Raw genomic sequence first — 16,984 nt, forward strand, 5'->3', positions numbered from 1 at the left:
GCTCATAATCTTACCACTTGAAACATCACTAGCCCTGAAGCTGCTGGTAGACATCGCGGTTGGAATTATCAAAGGTTTTTGACACCTGAGAAACACCGTAGCAACTCCTTTGTATTTGAAAGCGGGGGGTGGGGGTGGGGGGACCTGGGAGGATGATTCAACCACTCAACCACTAGATGTCGCTGAAAACAACAAATCATACACACTGTGCCTTTAATTATAAACTACTCAAAAACTTTCAGTACAAATAAAGAAAAAGTAACAGAAGGAAAAACTAGAAGCACTCGGAGAGTGCAAACCTCCACCAAGACCAATTTCCCCCATCCTGTAATAGAGTTAATGCGTAAAAGCAGAGATGGAAACACGTTTGCCAAATAAGTTCTGACGTTGTGAACATTTAAGCAGGCAGTATGCATGGAATTTCTTCTCAGTGGAGACCAATGTGAAAGAAAAAAGAAATGTCAGACTCGTCACCCAACGTTATTCATCGTCAAACTGGTGTCGGATTAAGCTCCTAAGWTTTCATCAGTCACATTTCACCGTGTAAAACCGTCTGTTTTATCTCCTTGTATGAGTTTGCAATGTTTGACTCTTTTTATAAAGTGCTTCCTGACTCCCCCCCATCTCTAAACTTTGAGGCCCGGCAGCTCTCTGTTTACAAACGTAGTAGTGAGAAACTGTTTTGATTGGTTGTTTCGGAAATGTGGTGTATTTGAGGAAATGGGAAAAATAAGTTTCATGGTACAGTCACACACTTACTGGTCACAAAACTTTCTGTAAATGCGCATATTATGGCAAAAATTATTCATCATTAAATGTGGTTTTAACATTACTTTTATAAAGTTTGAAGTCCGTTGCTCTCCAATCTAGCTCACTGTTTTTTTTACAGAAGACCTGTGAAACATCACAGCTTTGCCGATCTCAGAATGTTAAAAGAAAAGAAATTCCTGTATCCACATCGTGATTTGGAACATCACCAAAATTTAAAGGTGTGTTCCTTGGCCCAGTACCCACATGTGGCAAAAATGTCATGACAATCCGTCCACAAGTTTTTGAGTAATGTTGTCCACAGACAGACAGACAGACAGACAGACAGACAGACAGACAGACAGACAGACAGACAGACAGACAGACAGACAGACAGACAGACAGACAGACAGACAGACAGACAGACAGACAGACATAAGCGACGAAAACATTACCTCACCCTTGGCGGAGGTAAAAAGCAAATAAGCACTTTTTTTGTAATATGTTGTTTAAATATCACTTTTGTGCATTTGTGACCACATTTAGGAAGAAGAGTTTTAAGCTGGTTCTGCCTTAGTTGGTGGTCACCAAAGGTTTAAACCCGTGCCTTATCCCTTGTTTATAGAATGTGAAAAATTCCAAAGCCTTGTTTTTAATTTACATCCAGACTATGATTGCAATCAACTTGACTATTGTGGTATTATCAGTTGTTGTATCCGAAGTGACAAATGTTCCAGCCAACAAGAGCAACATCCTGTGTACGTTGCGGAAAGGAGTACAGGTGGGTACTCTGAACACCTGAGTGATAAACACTTGTGAGATTGTGCACGTGTTGGTGACTAAGTTCCATACATCTCTACTCAGTTGCCTTCTTTTAAACCGTTCCATCTGTTTTTTTTCATTCTCCCACTCRTTTGTTTGCACTATTTAAGCCCATCTCTTCATGGCGCTGCTTATTTCAGTATCATTCTATTGCTTTTATTTTCCCCGTCTCTGCTTCCTACGCCCCAAGGGGACTCACTTTTTTATTTTTAGTGCATGTCCATATTTTAGCACGGTTACAGAATTTTTATCTCTTGATTATCATGTACTGTAAGTCTCTTTCACTCTCTGCTACTGATTTCTGGTGCATGGGTGGGACAACAGCACCAAGGAACAAGAGGGAGAGAAAGAGATGAATTTATGTAACGATTATGTTCCAATTATGTTCCTACTTTTGGGTGTTGGTGTCTCTCCTTTTGCCTTTCGACTTTTTCTACGCAACAGTGCAGTGCTGCTGATCAGTTTCACCAGCTCTCTCTTTACAGTGCACTACATCGCCTCCTCAGCATGCCGATACAAAAAAACTTGCGTGTCAGCATGAAATATAAAAAAGCGAGCTCAGAGGACTGAGTGGAAACTGTGCAGATTGCGGCAAATGGAACCACATGCAGCAAGACGCACAAATGYGACCTGAATGCAACCAGACTGATCGCAACACAAAGTCTCTTGGATAGCGTTACTGTCGATTACCAGTGCAGAAGGGTAAACACACACACACACACACACGCAGCCACAGGAGAGCAGTGACCCTTTGCCACCCCAATAACAGACGTCTCAGGTTTTGATTAACTGCTATCAGAGAGCACAACACCAGAGAGCACGGATTATCGGACTTATAGGGTGGGGTTGGGGGAACAAAGGATAACAGGAAAAAGGCAGGGCAGAGATGAAAAAATGAAACTACAGAAAAAAAGTAAAAATCAGGATCAGATGAATACAGGGAAAGGCACGGTGAAGATTGCCCATTAGGACCTTTCCCACGCCTCTCTTTTAGCATATCCCTCTCAAATTTGTCCTGCCACCCGTTCCACAGTCTGAGCTATTGGGACATTAAAAACGAGCTATTTAGGCATGTGTGAGGCATCCCGATGTGGGTATAAAGATACATGACTGTCATTTAAAGTCCATTACAGTATCCAGAGTACCTTTTACAGAGGCCATTCCTCGACAAAGCCTCCTAACAACATCCATTTAAAGAAATCAATAAGCTTGTTTTGAAATGGGTTCACGGATCAACAAAATATTGTTTGATTGTTTAAACATTTAGTTTTCCAAAGACTTTTTGGTTTTCCTCATTTTTTTAAATTAAAAAATACACTGAGTTTTAGCACAAATTTTGTACAAAAAACTACTATATAATTTCATATATTGATAACGCCTTAACATACAATGGACTCTTAAAAATGTGAGTAAGGGGTCTCTGCAGTAGGTTTTGTCCTGTGGGCAGAGACGGCCCTACTCGTGATTGGCGGAGATTTTGATGTGGGTGGAGATGGCCCAAGAGACGTGATTGGTCAGATTGACGGTAAGGTATGAGGCTGGGGGCAGCGGGGAGTAGCTTGGTCGAGTCGGGCAGGAAGTAACGGTTTTTTTTTTGATTAATTTTAGTCATAACTTGAGAAAGGAAAGTGCTAGCTGTACGAAATTTGAACGTCGTACATGTGAAAGGATATGTAACAATATGGCTTGGTTAAAACGTCCCTAACCAGCCTGTAAAAAATATTGATTTTTAGCATTTTTTTATAGGCTGGTTAGGGATGTTTTAACCGAGCCATTTCACATCTCTTGGACCATCTCCGCCCACATCATGACCTCGACCAATCATGAGCAGGGACGTCTCCGCCCACATTAAGACCTCAGCCGTTGACGATTTGGGACGTCTCCGCCCACAGGATAAAATGTTCTGCAGAGACCCCTACTTAAAAAATGTTGGAAATTACTACTGAGGCAAAAGAGTAAAAAGCCCCCAAACAATATAAAGTATGATTATACTGAGGACCACTTGTTATTGTAGTTTTATGCTTGTTGCCAAACCAGATTTCCTTGTTTCCCCACTTCTGTCCTTATCTGGTTGTTTTGTCTAAAGAAAATGACAGCAGTCAAATATYAAACTCAAAACCTCAAAAAGAGTAGACCACAAACCCATAGGCACTGAAAAACCCGCACTGGGGTGTATGTATTGGCAACCTGGAAAACGTATTTATAAGTTTGATTTAGCATGATTCAAAAGTCTGGATCTTGTGTTGCTGGATTGTTGAACAGGTTTGAAACATTTGTGTGAACCAACACATTGCTATAGTGATGACTTGGATGTTGAAATTTACACTGTGAAGTAACTTCATGCAACAAATGGAAACCAATCCAGATAAGAATCTTACCTTTTCCCACTCTCTTTCTTTGTTGAGAACAATAACAACCAGCTTCGGGTTTTCCTGGTAGCCATCTTCCGTGAAAGACAAGTCTTTGCCATCAAACGTCACGTTCATCATGTACCTGAGACAAGTAGGTGCAGAGAATGTTGAAAATGAGACAAGTAAAGGAGATGGGTAAGAAGAAGGGCAAATCAAGAATCTAAAATAGAAGAAAACTACAAATTACATTATCAGGTGAACATGTGAAAGGATAATCCATGATCTACAAAGTTTTGTTTATTACCATATTATTAAAAAAATGTGGGTTATACATTTCTAGAACTTATAAAAAAATCTGGCTTAATTAACCCTAAAGTTAGCAACTCACTGGGCTGCAACTRCTATGGACAACTAGGGACATAAAATTGCGAGAATATTCACAAATTTTCACCTAGGTTCACACTGAACAGCATGTTTCATCACCTTCATCAAGTTCTCTGACATTTTGGAGAAAAGTTGTTACACAACAATTTGGAACATATTTAAAATTCTGCCCACATGAGAACATGGCTCTGTGAAAACTGAGATTCCTGGAAATATTTCAAAACATTATGGAAACCCCTTCAGCAAGRGGGACGTTGCTTGTTCAAAWTTTCAGGCTACGTTTTCTCAGAACTCCCTACTGCAGCTTTAAAAGTGGTTGACTCGAAGTGTACATAAACTTTTAGACACAATGTGAAACAGTTTAGTGAGTAAAAGAAAAAATATAACATCTATATGATCGTGTTTAGGCCATAAACAGATTTGATAACTCACATGTAGACAATGAAAGTCAAAATGTAACTGTATAACTCAGGGAAAGAGAATGAAGTGGAGACATCAATAGTTGCACATAAGTGATTTTTGTTATTTTTTTAAGGATGGCGATTGGTTGAGAGACAACACATTGAAATGTGTGATATCGTATTTGAAAATCAAGCCCACTTCAGAACAAGTTAGGTCTCAGACCTATTGTACTGCACTGTACCATCACACACACTAATGGTTGACCCATATGGCAGGTCACATTAGCTAAGATGGAGGGCAGTGGGGAGATATTCTTGGGTCCACACTGGCTCCACATTAATCACAGCTGTCCTTCCCCACTCTGTCTCCTCACTGCTTCTGTCAGCGGTCATGTACGACACAGCGGAGCGGGCTCCTTTTTCCTTCCCCCTTTTACTGCGCTCTGAAGAGAGGTGATGGGGCAAACTTCTAAATGGAGCATGCATTCACGTGCACCTCACATACAGCAGCAGGTGAGGTGTTTCATGTTCTGTAGGACATTGTGTGAAAGATTTGCTGCAGTGTCAAGCTAGCAGGACAGACAAAACTACAGACACAAGCAATTACATAACTGCCTGCTTTTTATGGAGACAGGCAGTAAAAAATGCAGCATGTTTGACAAGCTTACAAATACAACCAATTTAACCATTGACCTCTGTATGCTCAGCACACACGTGCACAATAACATGGGCACTGGTTCATTGGAAGAACAGCCACAAATTAAACAAAATGTATCAGGTGAAAGCAGAAGAAAATGTTTAATTTCACACATTCTCTTACAATAGAGGTGTCCAACTCATTTTCACAGAGGGCCACATGAGCAGTATGGCTGCCCTCAAAAGGCCAGTTGTACTTAACTTTGATGTTTCGTGTTTAACTTGACTAAAAACGAAACGTCACATTTCTTGTTGCATTGCTACATCTGAGGACAGCTAACAAACAGTAACTGTGTTCTATGTGGTATTTTGTGTATAGAAACAGTGTTTTAACATGTCCTCTTTTAAACACTGAAAAGTACTTTGTGTACAACTGATTAAAAGTGAATTAAATGTTTTCAAAAATACTGTTAAAAGTAAATTAAGAGTGTTTTACTCACTGTTGAGTGGTGGGAAGTAGCTGCCATCCTGAATTCTAAACTCTCCCACTTTCTGATATGAAATTCTGACTGTTTAGTTTAAATTTGCCAGCAGTACAACTGGGTCATCGCAAATTGAGTAAAAATGCAATGAAATGGAGATTTTACACAGCAAATTTTGCCAGCTGCTGACTACAGACTAGTTTTGAACCTGTGCAGCTCCACCTATTGGTGGGATGTCATCATTTCAAGTGTAAAACAAGCAACACGCATTATGGCAGATGTCGTTTATAGTCAGTGTTTACTTTAAAGTGGCATACGTTTATAAGACATTAATACATATTTGAAGGTCTTGTGGGCCACATTTAGCCTGCAGAATTTGTGTTCGGTGTTTTACAAGATTATGCCAATTTTGAAAAAAAAAACAAAAAACTAGTTTTCTAAACTTGAAAAACAATTTAAAAGAAGACCATGTTTARCTATAGCTAAGCTTAGGCTACGTTCACACTGCAGGTCTTAATGCTCAGTTCAGATTTTTTGAAAAAAATCTGATCTTTTTTGTGTGAACGTTCACATTACATTTTAAATGTGACCTGCATCAGACCCCTGTGTGAACGCTACACAGCACTGATGTGACACGCCTGCGCAGTAAAAGACGTGACGTCTCATCAGCCGGCTTGTTTGTTTACAGAGCTAGCATGGATGCTACATTTTGCACATCGAATCGGAAGTTGTTGTTTAATCAGAGCCGATTAAATAATTATCTGACATGCTTCTTTAGTTCAGTGTTTATATCTGAACCTGCCTCTGACCGGGATGCTCCAGTGAAGCTTTTTTTTTTTTGAACGAAACTACGAGCTGGAAAAATGTATCGACCGAGTATCGAACTTTAGGATCGATACTCTCCGCGACCCAGGCTGGACATTGTTATTATCATACTATCTACGTGGAAAAWGAAAAGTAAAAAAGATGAAGCAACTGGACTTGTGTTTTGGAGCTGTAAACACACAGAGCTACAGATTTAAACAGCGAGACTTGAGGTTAGTGTCTTATCGATCCTTCAGCCACTCCTCCTGATTTAAAAGTCAGATGAATGTGACATGAGCGTTCACACTGCAGTCACTTTGAAAACATCAGATATATATCCGATTTAAAACCACATACTGAAACGGCCTGGGTCGGATTTGAAAAAAATCGGATTTGTCTCGTKCAGACTGTCATAAAAAAATCGGATATGAGTCATATGGGTCAAAAAATCGGATTTGAATCAGATTTGCCCACAGTGTGAACGTAGCCTTGGATGAAGACATTTTCCTTTATCCTTCCAACTCATGATTAATGTCATGACAAATTAGGGAATTGATGATTGCTTTATCAAACATCACTTTTAAAATGACCAGACTACCCCTTTAAACAAAATGCAGACAAGGAATGTTTGTGTGTGTGTGTGTGTGTGTGTGTGTGTGTGTGTGTGTGTGTGTGTGTGTGTGTGTGTGTGTGTGTGTGTTTTTCTAGACCCTCTGGACACTTGCCCACAGAACAGGTGGACTGATAGGTTGTTGCTATGATACGGACACAGGCTAAAAGTGTGTGTGCTGCAGAACAGAAGAGTCTCATCAGTCATGGATGAACATTCCTTCACTAGAAACACAGACAACTATTTTGCACCCCTCAACAATATTTATTCTAGTGTGGTGTTAGATTTGTAGAGCTAAGCTCCAGTTTATGTCACTGACCAGCCTCCTTTATAGCTGCAACCACCTTATTCATTGGGGGTGGGTGAAAATGGGGGAGAGACCACAGAGATGGAGCACCCACTGAATGAGGGCGGGTTGTAAAGATGAATGAGGCTGAAAGGAGAAGGAATGAAAGCCATGCCTCAACAGAGTTGGGGATAAAAATATCCACTGTCTTATATATTTCTCTTTCTTTCTTTTACTGCCTACCCCTTATTTTTGAGCACAAAAATAAAGTTAGGGAGGTAGAAACTGACTGGGGGAGGGTGTGAACTCTGCTGGAGTTAGYTTTACAAGTAAACAGAATCACCAGATCCTTCACACTTCTGCAGCGCTAATTGTACTATTAAGGCACATTTCAAATTAAATGGACTAACATTGCATATCACCTGCTGTTTTTTAGGCCAAAGTAGGGACATAAACTTACAGTAGCACAAAAAATAAGGAAATGTGTGTTTGGTAGATTAATATCTTTGTTGTAACAATGCTTATTAGCAATAAATCTTTTACCCTTGGAAAGTCTGTTATTTTCCCTTTTAAATGGAGCCACATTTGTAAGGAACATGCAGTTATGGGATGAGCAGTAGAGCTGAGTATGTGGGTTGTGCAGATGAAAAAAATGTCAAATCCTTTCTGAAAAACAGCTTATTTTACTATTGCTATTGACACTTGTTTTGAGCTTCTGGTGCCCCCAGATGCTGCCAATCATGGCAGCACGTATGAGCATGGACCCTGCTACAGTGGTCAGTAGCTGTCTGCTTCAGGAATCGGCATGCCATGTTTGACTGATCTGGCTAGGGCTTGTGCAATGTGGCAACCTCAAGCTGGTGTTCCGCAAAACCAGGTCATGTTTTTTTTTTTTTTTTTTTTTTGGAGTGAGGCCTAGTACCATCTCCAAATTGAAGGCCGAGTTTCATACAACAAAGGATGTCAGAGACAGGGCACAAAATGTTTATCCTGAGAAGATGACACCCCAAAAAGAAACAGAGTGTGACCAGGCTGGTGTCTAGCTTGAGGCTGTTGTGCCTGTGTATGGTCCTTCTACACGCTACTGAGACTCCTGTATGTTTAATTATTAAAATGTTAAATTGCTTTTCCAAACTTCAATCATTCAGTCTACAAAACACTAAATGAGTAAGTGGCAGAATACGCTGTTTGCCAATAGCAGAGGATTTGGCCAATTTTTCATGTGCACAACCCAGATACTACCACTCATCCCACAAATGCATGTTCCTTACAAATATGGCACCATTTAAAAGGAAAGAATTATGCATAAGAATTGTAACCATAAAGAAATAATCTACYAAACACACAATTTTTTACTTTTTGTGCTAAGTTTAGTTGCAGCTGTTTTGGTGAAACTTGTAAATGATAGGGGGATCTCATGCAGTAGTGTGAGACCTGTTAGTGCTCAAAGCACAATATGTGTTGAGGACAGTGGTGGAGAAAGTTCTAAAACACTGTACTTAAGTAAAAGTAAAGATAAACAGACAAAAATATACTCTAGTAAAAGTACCACATTAACATTTTTACTTGAGTGAAAGTAAGTACTTAATTTTAAAAATACTTAAAGTATTAAAAGTAATAGTACTTGCTTAATGTATTCTCCAATGGTCTACAATATCATGAAGTGTGCCTACTGTATGTATATTTTTTAATAAATCAATGGTTTGCCATCCTAATGAACAATGCCGCAGATAATGCATATTTTTGTATTTACCCTCTGTGACACTGTTCACACTTGGACTTGTGATACTGTGCACCACCGAAAATTGTGACAACAGCTACAGAAGCTGTGAAAAAGGTGGCACAATGGCTCAGTGGTTAGCACCAACGCCTCACAGCTAGAAGGTCCTGCATGGGTGTGATCCCCGGTTTAGACCTGGGGTCTTTCTGTGTGGGTTTTCTCCGGGTAGTCCGGTTTCCCCCACCCCACATGTACAATAGGTTGCTTTCAGGCCCAGGCCTCCCTTGAAAAAGAGATCTGAGATCTCAACAGGACTTGCCTGGTTAAATAAAAAAATAAATACATAAAATTTGCCGCCAATCTCCTCTGTCAAATCTCTACAAGTCATTTTTTTTGAACCTGTTAACTTGAATAAGTCTTTTAAATAAGGCCATTGGTGGCGCATTTCCTCTGGCTGACTCTCCATGATGGAATCCATTTTGGGTGTACTAGTGCTGCTGATGCTCTGGCAGGCGATGTGGAATTGCCCCACTCTTCTTGAAGGAGGGTCTAATGATACATTCCTGCTTTGCAGTGGTTTAGTGGGYCAAGTACAGCAATTCCTCTCTCGCCATTGATTGCTTTCAAACTAAATRAATCAAAAACCACAATGTGTCATGACGTGAATGTAACTTGWAATGCARCACATTACAGAAATGTAGTGGAGTAGAAATATATAGATACTTAATGTAGAATGTAATGGAGTAAAAGTCAAAAGTACCTGTGATTAAATCTACTTAAGGACAGTACAGATGCATGAAAAGTGTACTTAAGTAACAAAGTACATCAAAATGCACACCAATAGCTGAACATTTGACTGATTTATAGACTTTTTTGTGTTTAAGGTTTCTTGGCTGTGACAGCCTTTTTAAACTAAATAATTTTTCTAAGATTTTCATCAAAATCAATTTAGAGTCTTGTGAGATATTATAAACAAACACACACTCAAACAAATATGAGCTAAACATTATTGCTGTTTTGCCATCAGCTACAGTATGGGTGATACTGTAATTACATTGACTTTCATCTGCTTCTTAACATCCATCTTCCATGTTAACATAAAAAACTCAAGTTTTAWAGGTCTACATTTCTTTGAAGTGCCATCACTGGATGGGTAAGTGTCAGTACGAGGATGAGGGGAAGTACTGTACAAGGCTGCGTGTGTCAAAGATGGAGACATTTAGCCTTGTTAAGACAAGGACCAGTCAAAGCAATGATGTATACTGTCAACGTACATGAGATCTATGGAGCACACACCCTWTGTAAGTGTAAAAAGAAGGCTGCCGTTTATGCTGATTAAGGATTTGAAGAACATGCTGTGATTCTTATTTTTAAGAAAAAAAAGCAGTAACCTTCAGTAGGTCTGTATTAAACGGCATGAAAGTTGGCTTTAGTGTTTTCTGTGTGTRCAGTTTTTTTCAGGTTAGTTAGCTTCAGTATCCCCAAATCTGCTTCTGAAAGTCCCACAGTTAACTCACTCCTTGCTCGTTTTCAGGTACTGGATAGAAATCYTTGCAAAACACCAGAGCACCTTTCAAAAACATTCATCTCTGTGATGAAAATTTAATAGCCTCCTTGTGACGCTGGATTTGCTTTGCCTCTTGCTAAAATCTCTCCACTCATTTTGATGTTTTATTCAACGTTTCCCTGTCTGTGGTGTCTCATATTTGGAAAAAAAAAATCAGTGAAATGTAGTTCACAGTAGCTAAAATGATCCCGGCTAAATAATTGTCCTTCATTGTTTCCTTCAGTCACCAAAGTTGTCATTCTAATTTCTAAAAGCCTAAATTATGCATCATTGTAGTAGTTTATTTTGCCAGCAATATACTTTCATTTTTGTTCAGCCAAAACAGCTACTTCTTCCTTTGACATGATGACTTTTAAGTGCTTTTTTCTCATATCAAAAATAAATGATGCCCAAACCGAACAAAAAACTCAAATAGAAAAGAACCATAATTCACAAGACAAAATGTTTTCCTTCTACATAAAGGTACTTTTTACCAAGTGTTCCTGAACTAGTGTTTGAGTTCTAACATTGCAATAATGTTCTCATATTAATATGATTGAAATTAACATTTGTTGTTCCTCATTACCACTGTGACTTTGCTCAGAATTGAGTTTAGAGATTATAGATAAATGCTCTGTTTTCTCTCTTAATAACCAATTTGTATGAAACATTTTTAGAGGATACATTCTGATTAGCCTGGCCCTTGTCTTCCTACGCAGTTCCGCTCAATTCTAGTTTCCCTTCACTGCTCCGTCTGGGACTTCTCCCAGTGAGATGGATTTCGCTGCCAGATTTTAGCCGGGCCAATCAGAGAACAGAACGTCAATTTTCTGCGCAGTGTCTGCTTGTAGTTTATTTTACCTGGGCCAATCAGAGAACAGAACGTCAATTTTCTGCGCAGTGTCTGCTTGTAGTTTATTTTACAAACAGAAGGAGGAGTTTTGAACAATGTCAACTTTCTGTGCAGTGTCTGCTAGTTAGTTTAGCATACGGCAGTGGAGGAAGTGAATGAAGCCACTCTGTGTTGATAAGGCTTCCAAATTAAATAAAATTTTTCTGACAAAGCAGCAGCTCTCATTTACAGCCGTCTCGTTCGGCTCAGTATATTTCTCCTCTCAGTAGGGCTGTTTAGAGCACACACAATTTCTGGTTAGCTTCTTAGCTTAGCCTCCTTCACAGCGACAACACATACATGCTTCAGCAGAGGCCACGCCTCCTGCAAGAATCACTTCTCTATGCAGCGAGTCCAGACCCTTGTATGAAGCAAAGTGAAGGACAGGATCTGGTTTTTACCAGGCTACATTCTGATATTTGTATTCATTCATTTATTCACTGTAGTTGATTGCTAAGGTGTAACATGTAAAGAATGCATTTTTGCCTGCTTGGCCATATTGCAGTCTCAATCCAGTCCATGCCCATACTAAAATAGAAATAAACAACAACAACAACAACAACAACAACAACAACAACAACAACAACAACAACAACAACAACACATTTTCTGCTACTACACTCCTCATCCTCGTAGGTCAAACAAAGTATGTGGAATCTCATGTGCCCAGCTTTTGTGTGAGTGTGTGTGTCTGTGTACTGCTCGTGTCCTGGAAAACCCCACAACAGAAGAGCTTTTTTTATAACATGTGTGGCTTAGAATGTTCTAATGATAAAAAAAAGAAAAAGAAAAAAAGGATGTTTCARTTTTGTCACTATTAAACTTTTGCTGAAATTAAACAGTTGAAAACTGAAACCAATTTGAAAACTATGTTAAAAATACAACACTACAGTTGTGTATGAGTCCATGTTGCTGTTGGAAATTTATGTTTCTCATTGACTGTTAAAAACGCTAGCTATCCAGGAACAAAGAAGTTGAAGCTGGAACTGTCATCCTGTAGGCTGGTTTCAACACAAGTTGTAGGTTAGATAAAAGTAGCATTAAAATAGATAAAAGTATGAAAAGCCAAGCTAAAAATAGCAAAAGGCTAGTTAAAAACTCTGAAATATCAAAATGCTGGCTAGAAAATTAAAGTTGCAAAAGTTTCACTACAAGTTTAAGGTAGCAAATGTTATCTAAAAGTTAAACTTATCAAAARGTTTGCAAATACTAAAAATAGCACACAGTGGCGAAAAGCTCCAAAATATCAAAATGCTAGCTAGAGGTTAAAACTAGCAAAAGTTTGACGACAAGTTTTATGTAGCAAAATTTATCTAAAAGCTAAAATTGTCAAAAGACTTGCTGAAAGCTAAAAAAAGCAGGCTTGCTAAAAAAAAAAACTATGTGAAGTGAAAAGAAAGCAAAATGCTAAAAAATGTCAGAATGCTAACTGAAAACGAAAAGTAGGTAAACATCTGTAAAAAGTAGTAAAAGACAAAAGTGGAAAACTTTTACTAAAGTAGATTTATAACAGAACAATGTTTGTGGTGGGAATTGAGATAAATTCATTGCCTGGCAAAAGAAAAAAAAAATCACATTAATATTTTGTTGGGACCATCTTTGGCTTAGATTACGGCACACATTCCCTGTGGTATTGTTTTGATAAGCTTCTGCAATGTCACAAGATTTATTTCCAATATTTTCTTCTTCCTTTTTTTTATCATTTTACATTAAATTTTCACCAAGATCTTGCATTGATGATGGAAGAGTCTGACTGCTGCGCAAAGCCTTCTCCAGCCCAACCCAAAGATTCTCAATGGACACTGTGGAGCCAATCCATGTGTGAAAATGATGCCTCATGCTCCCTGAACCACTCTTTCACAATTCCAGCCAGATGAATCCTGGCATTGTCATCTTGGAACATGCCCGTGCCATCAGGGAAGAAACAATTCATTGATGGAATAACCTGGGGACCAATGCATAAAGGAGTACGCAGCTTTCACACTAAAAGTTGACGTACGGAAAAATTTAGAAAAGTGTGCCGCACCAAAAAATTCAGATGTATAAAACTGTGCCACGCAGGTTCCTGCGCACCTTTCCTTTATACATCCCAATGAATGTGGAACTGAGCGCACGTGAGAAACCTTCCCTGACACGCCTCCATTTAAATACGTAAAATAGATTGTCAGATTGTACTCTCTATGGGATCAGAAATGATTTTTATATGCAGGAAAATTATACGTTAAATGGAGAATGAGTGAGAAAACTCTCTAAATAAGTACGGGATAACCAAAGCCTGAGATTTTCCTGAAATTTACAGACATCACCCAAATGTAAGTCTGGTTAATTGTTATCTATTTAGTTGAACACGGCGTTGAACAGACATTTAAAATAAATAAATAAAATAAAAAATAAAATAAAATAACAATAAACATCACGTTATCCACTTTTTCTGCTCTCCTTTGCTCCTGCGTTAGAGCAGGTGCTGCCATTTCCATGTACAGACCCCTATCCCACCTCCACGCGCGGGTACGTGTGGTAGCTTATGGATTTTTAGTAAAAAATATAGATTTTTGAGGCTCATTAGACAGGTAAACGTCCAAAGGGGTTGACATATATGAACACCTTCCCAGCTGGCGAGGGTGCGCACGTGTCTGGCGCAACAATCTACCCAAAGTGCAAGCCTGCTGCACTACGACCACAACTCAACTCAGCATCAGCCAGAAGGTTACAACAGAAAAAAATATTATTCTTACCGTACAGTGAGCCACCATTTGCATCCGATTTTGCTCCCTCTCTTAAGCCTTTTTTATTTTATTTTCATTTTTTTTGTGCCGCACATAATGTGTCAGGTTTTTCCGGTCCGGGACCCAAAAGGTTTTCAACTATGTGATAAAAAAAAGTTAACAGTAGACTGGGCTGAGGTTATTTTGATCATTTTTAGGCTGATCTATTTCCTTGTCTGAGGTTAAATGATTTTCAGTCCCGGCTCCCKGGGTTCAGTGTCGTGATYGTTCGAGTTTAAACAATAAAAACTTAAACTAAAATAAAAATCTAACACCGTGTTCAGATGCTCCTTACATCCAGAAAACACAACAGAGTCATATTTCTGTGGATTCAGGTCRGATTCGTGACTTTGTGGTTTAAAACTGTCGGCTGAAAAACTTTGCGTGTCTGCCGCACATTCTCACGTCAGGTGAAAAGTGTGCATATATTTACGCAGACTTTCACGCAACGTTGGTTTTGATACATCCCAACGTGGGCGTAGAACCTGGCGCACGCAACTTTTTTAAGCGCACACACCGTTTATTCATGAGGCCCCCGGTCATTCAGTATATTCAGGTAGTCAGCTGACCTCATTCTTTGAGCACAGACTGCTGCTGAACCTAGACCTGACCAACTGCAGCAACCCCACATCATAGACCTTAGTTAAATCCAGGTGGACACTTTTTTTTTTGGCTGGGCAGTGTATTTGAAAGTGAAATATTTTGAAAAATGTAAAAAATCTACAAAAGTCAAYAAGCATAGCACTCATTTTCTGAATGGGCTGGACATTTGATATACGAATGGTTAACAGCACAGAGAATGCATTCATACAATTATTTGTTGACTCTTGAAGAAAATGACATCTATCTAATGTCTTATCTGTCCATATTGATGGGGGCGAGTGCATCTGAAATATAAGAATAACCTTCTAAACATCTAAAAAAAAAATGATAGATTGTTCAGGACTTTTATGGAGTGTGTGTGTGTGTAAATGTGTGCGTTTCCTCCATTGTGACCCTCATATATCAGGCCAAGAGATTGAAATTACCTGTCAAAACAAACTACGACCACCATGCCTTTTCCACACGCACACTCACATGCGCTGATAAATAAGCGCTAAAGTCTTTTAAGGCATGCTGTTCAGCACAACAAGGTGAGCAGCTCACTGTAAATCTGTCAGGAAGCAACATTCGCTGAAGAGGGAATATTTCTCTTGTTTCTAAAATGCATAGTCGCACACATTTTATGTGGAGCACAAGCTGTCATATGGTCTGATTGCTGCACTGGCCAGCACTCTTAGTCGGTCATTTGTCTCCTGCTTTTATTTAATTTTATTTTTCTATTACCCTGCAAAACAAATTCATCTTAGATGCGTCACGGCAGATTTATCATCGTAGCTGTCACAAGCAAAGTGAGTGAGGTAAAACTTCACTGAAAGCACTGGCAGCATGGCAGGGTACCAGTCACTGGAACAAAAGACTTCTCTGTCATTCAGCTTTTATTATTCCTCTCACAATGAGTTTAACTCAATTGCAAGTTCGTTGAGGTCTGGAAGTACCTTATATTCGAAGTTMAGTTGTGATTACAAAACCAAGCTAAATCTAAAAAAATATCAGAGAATTTGCAACCCATGGTTAAATTCTTATTTTACGTAAATGCTTGTATTGTCATTTTGAGTACAACATATCTACAGTAAAATAAATGATTTTCTTTAAAAGTGTGCCATTCATTTACAGTTACCCATCGTTTTTTTTGTGTGTGTGAGTGTGTGTTAAACATGTCTTCTCGTCTCCCCTGACAGCTGATGATGGTCCAACAACACACACTGGCCCATTGCCCCGACCTAGCATTGACCAATCATGTTCCTTATGTCAYGGCCCTTAAGCCCTATTGGCTGCGCCCTCTCAACCACAACATAACCATCTGTGGGCGCTCATCACCTGGATAACGACCCAGGGCAGCAGAGCATGCWGAGAATGGAGTCAGCTGGCTCTGGATACGTGAGAATCCCATTGATGCATTTGTGTTTCCTGACAAAATAGCAGAGCTTTCATGTGAAACCAGCAGCTAAACACCTATAGGCATTAATATACAGTAGTTGCTYTTCTTACATCTAAACAGACCTCTGTGATCATAAAGCATTAGCTGGGAAACAAAGTCAGACCTACTTTGGTTTTTGCAGAACAGAAATGGGAACTTTTTAATCAATGCACCAGTTTAAGAAAATATATTGCAGCTTAAGTAAAATGCTTTATTTACTGAGCAAATGTAGGATTGACTAATACATAGAACCAAGGATAGAAATGTAAAAAGTTATCTTTAACCAGAGCTTATTCGACAAAGAACTGAGCCAAAATCATGTAAATACACACTTGTGACTTTTGTTGCATTTGCAGTTTTACCTGTTTCAGTTTTACAACTGCTGTCGAGTATTTGTAAATGTTGCTACCTTAGCTACATGAAAAAAATATTTACATGTATCACTCATAAAAAGGTTGTCATCGTGTGTGTGTGTGTGTGTGTGTGTGTGTGTGTGTGTGTGTGTGTGTGTGTGTGTG

At 39.1% G+C, this 16,984-nt stretch overlaps 1 protein-coding gene across 2 annotated transcripts in view; it reads right to left on the reverse strand.

Annotated features, from left to right (window-relative positions):
• The window catches only part of grin2aa (glutamate receptor, ionotropic, N-methyl D-aspartate 2A, a), a 213,496-nt gene that overhangs the window by 46,950 nt on the left and 149,562 nt on the right, over nt 1-16,984 (reverse strand). For both annotated transcript variants that reach the window (XM_014006933.1, XM_014006934.1), the window contains exon 5: nt 3,948-4,062. In XM_014006933.1, the coding sequence (XP_013862387.1) occupies nt 3,948-4,062 (115 nt within the window). The remainder of the gene's footprint in view (nt 1-3,947; nt 4,063-16,984) is intronic.

This window comes from Austrofundulus limnaeus, unplaced genomic scaffold (assembly GCF_001266775.1).
Source record: "Austrofundulus limnaeus strain Quisiro unplaced genomic scaffold, Austrofundulus_limnaeus-1.0 Scaffold38, whole genome shotgun sequence".
Classification (NCBI taxonomy): Eukaryota; Metazoa; Chordata; class Actinopteri; order Cyprinodontiformes; family Rivulidae; genus Austrofundulus; species Austrofundulus limnaeus.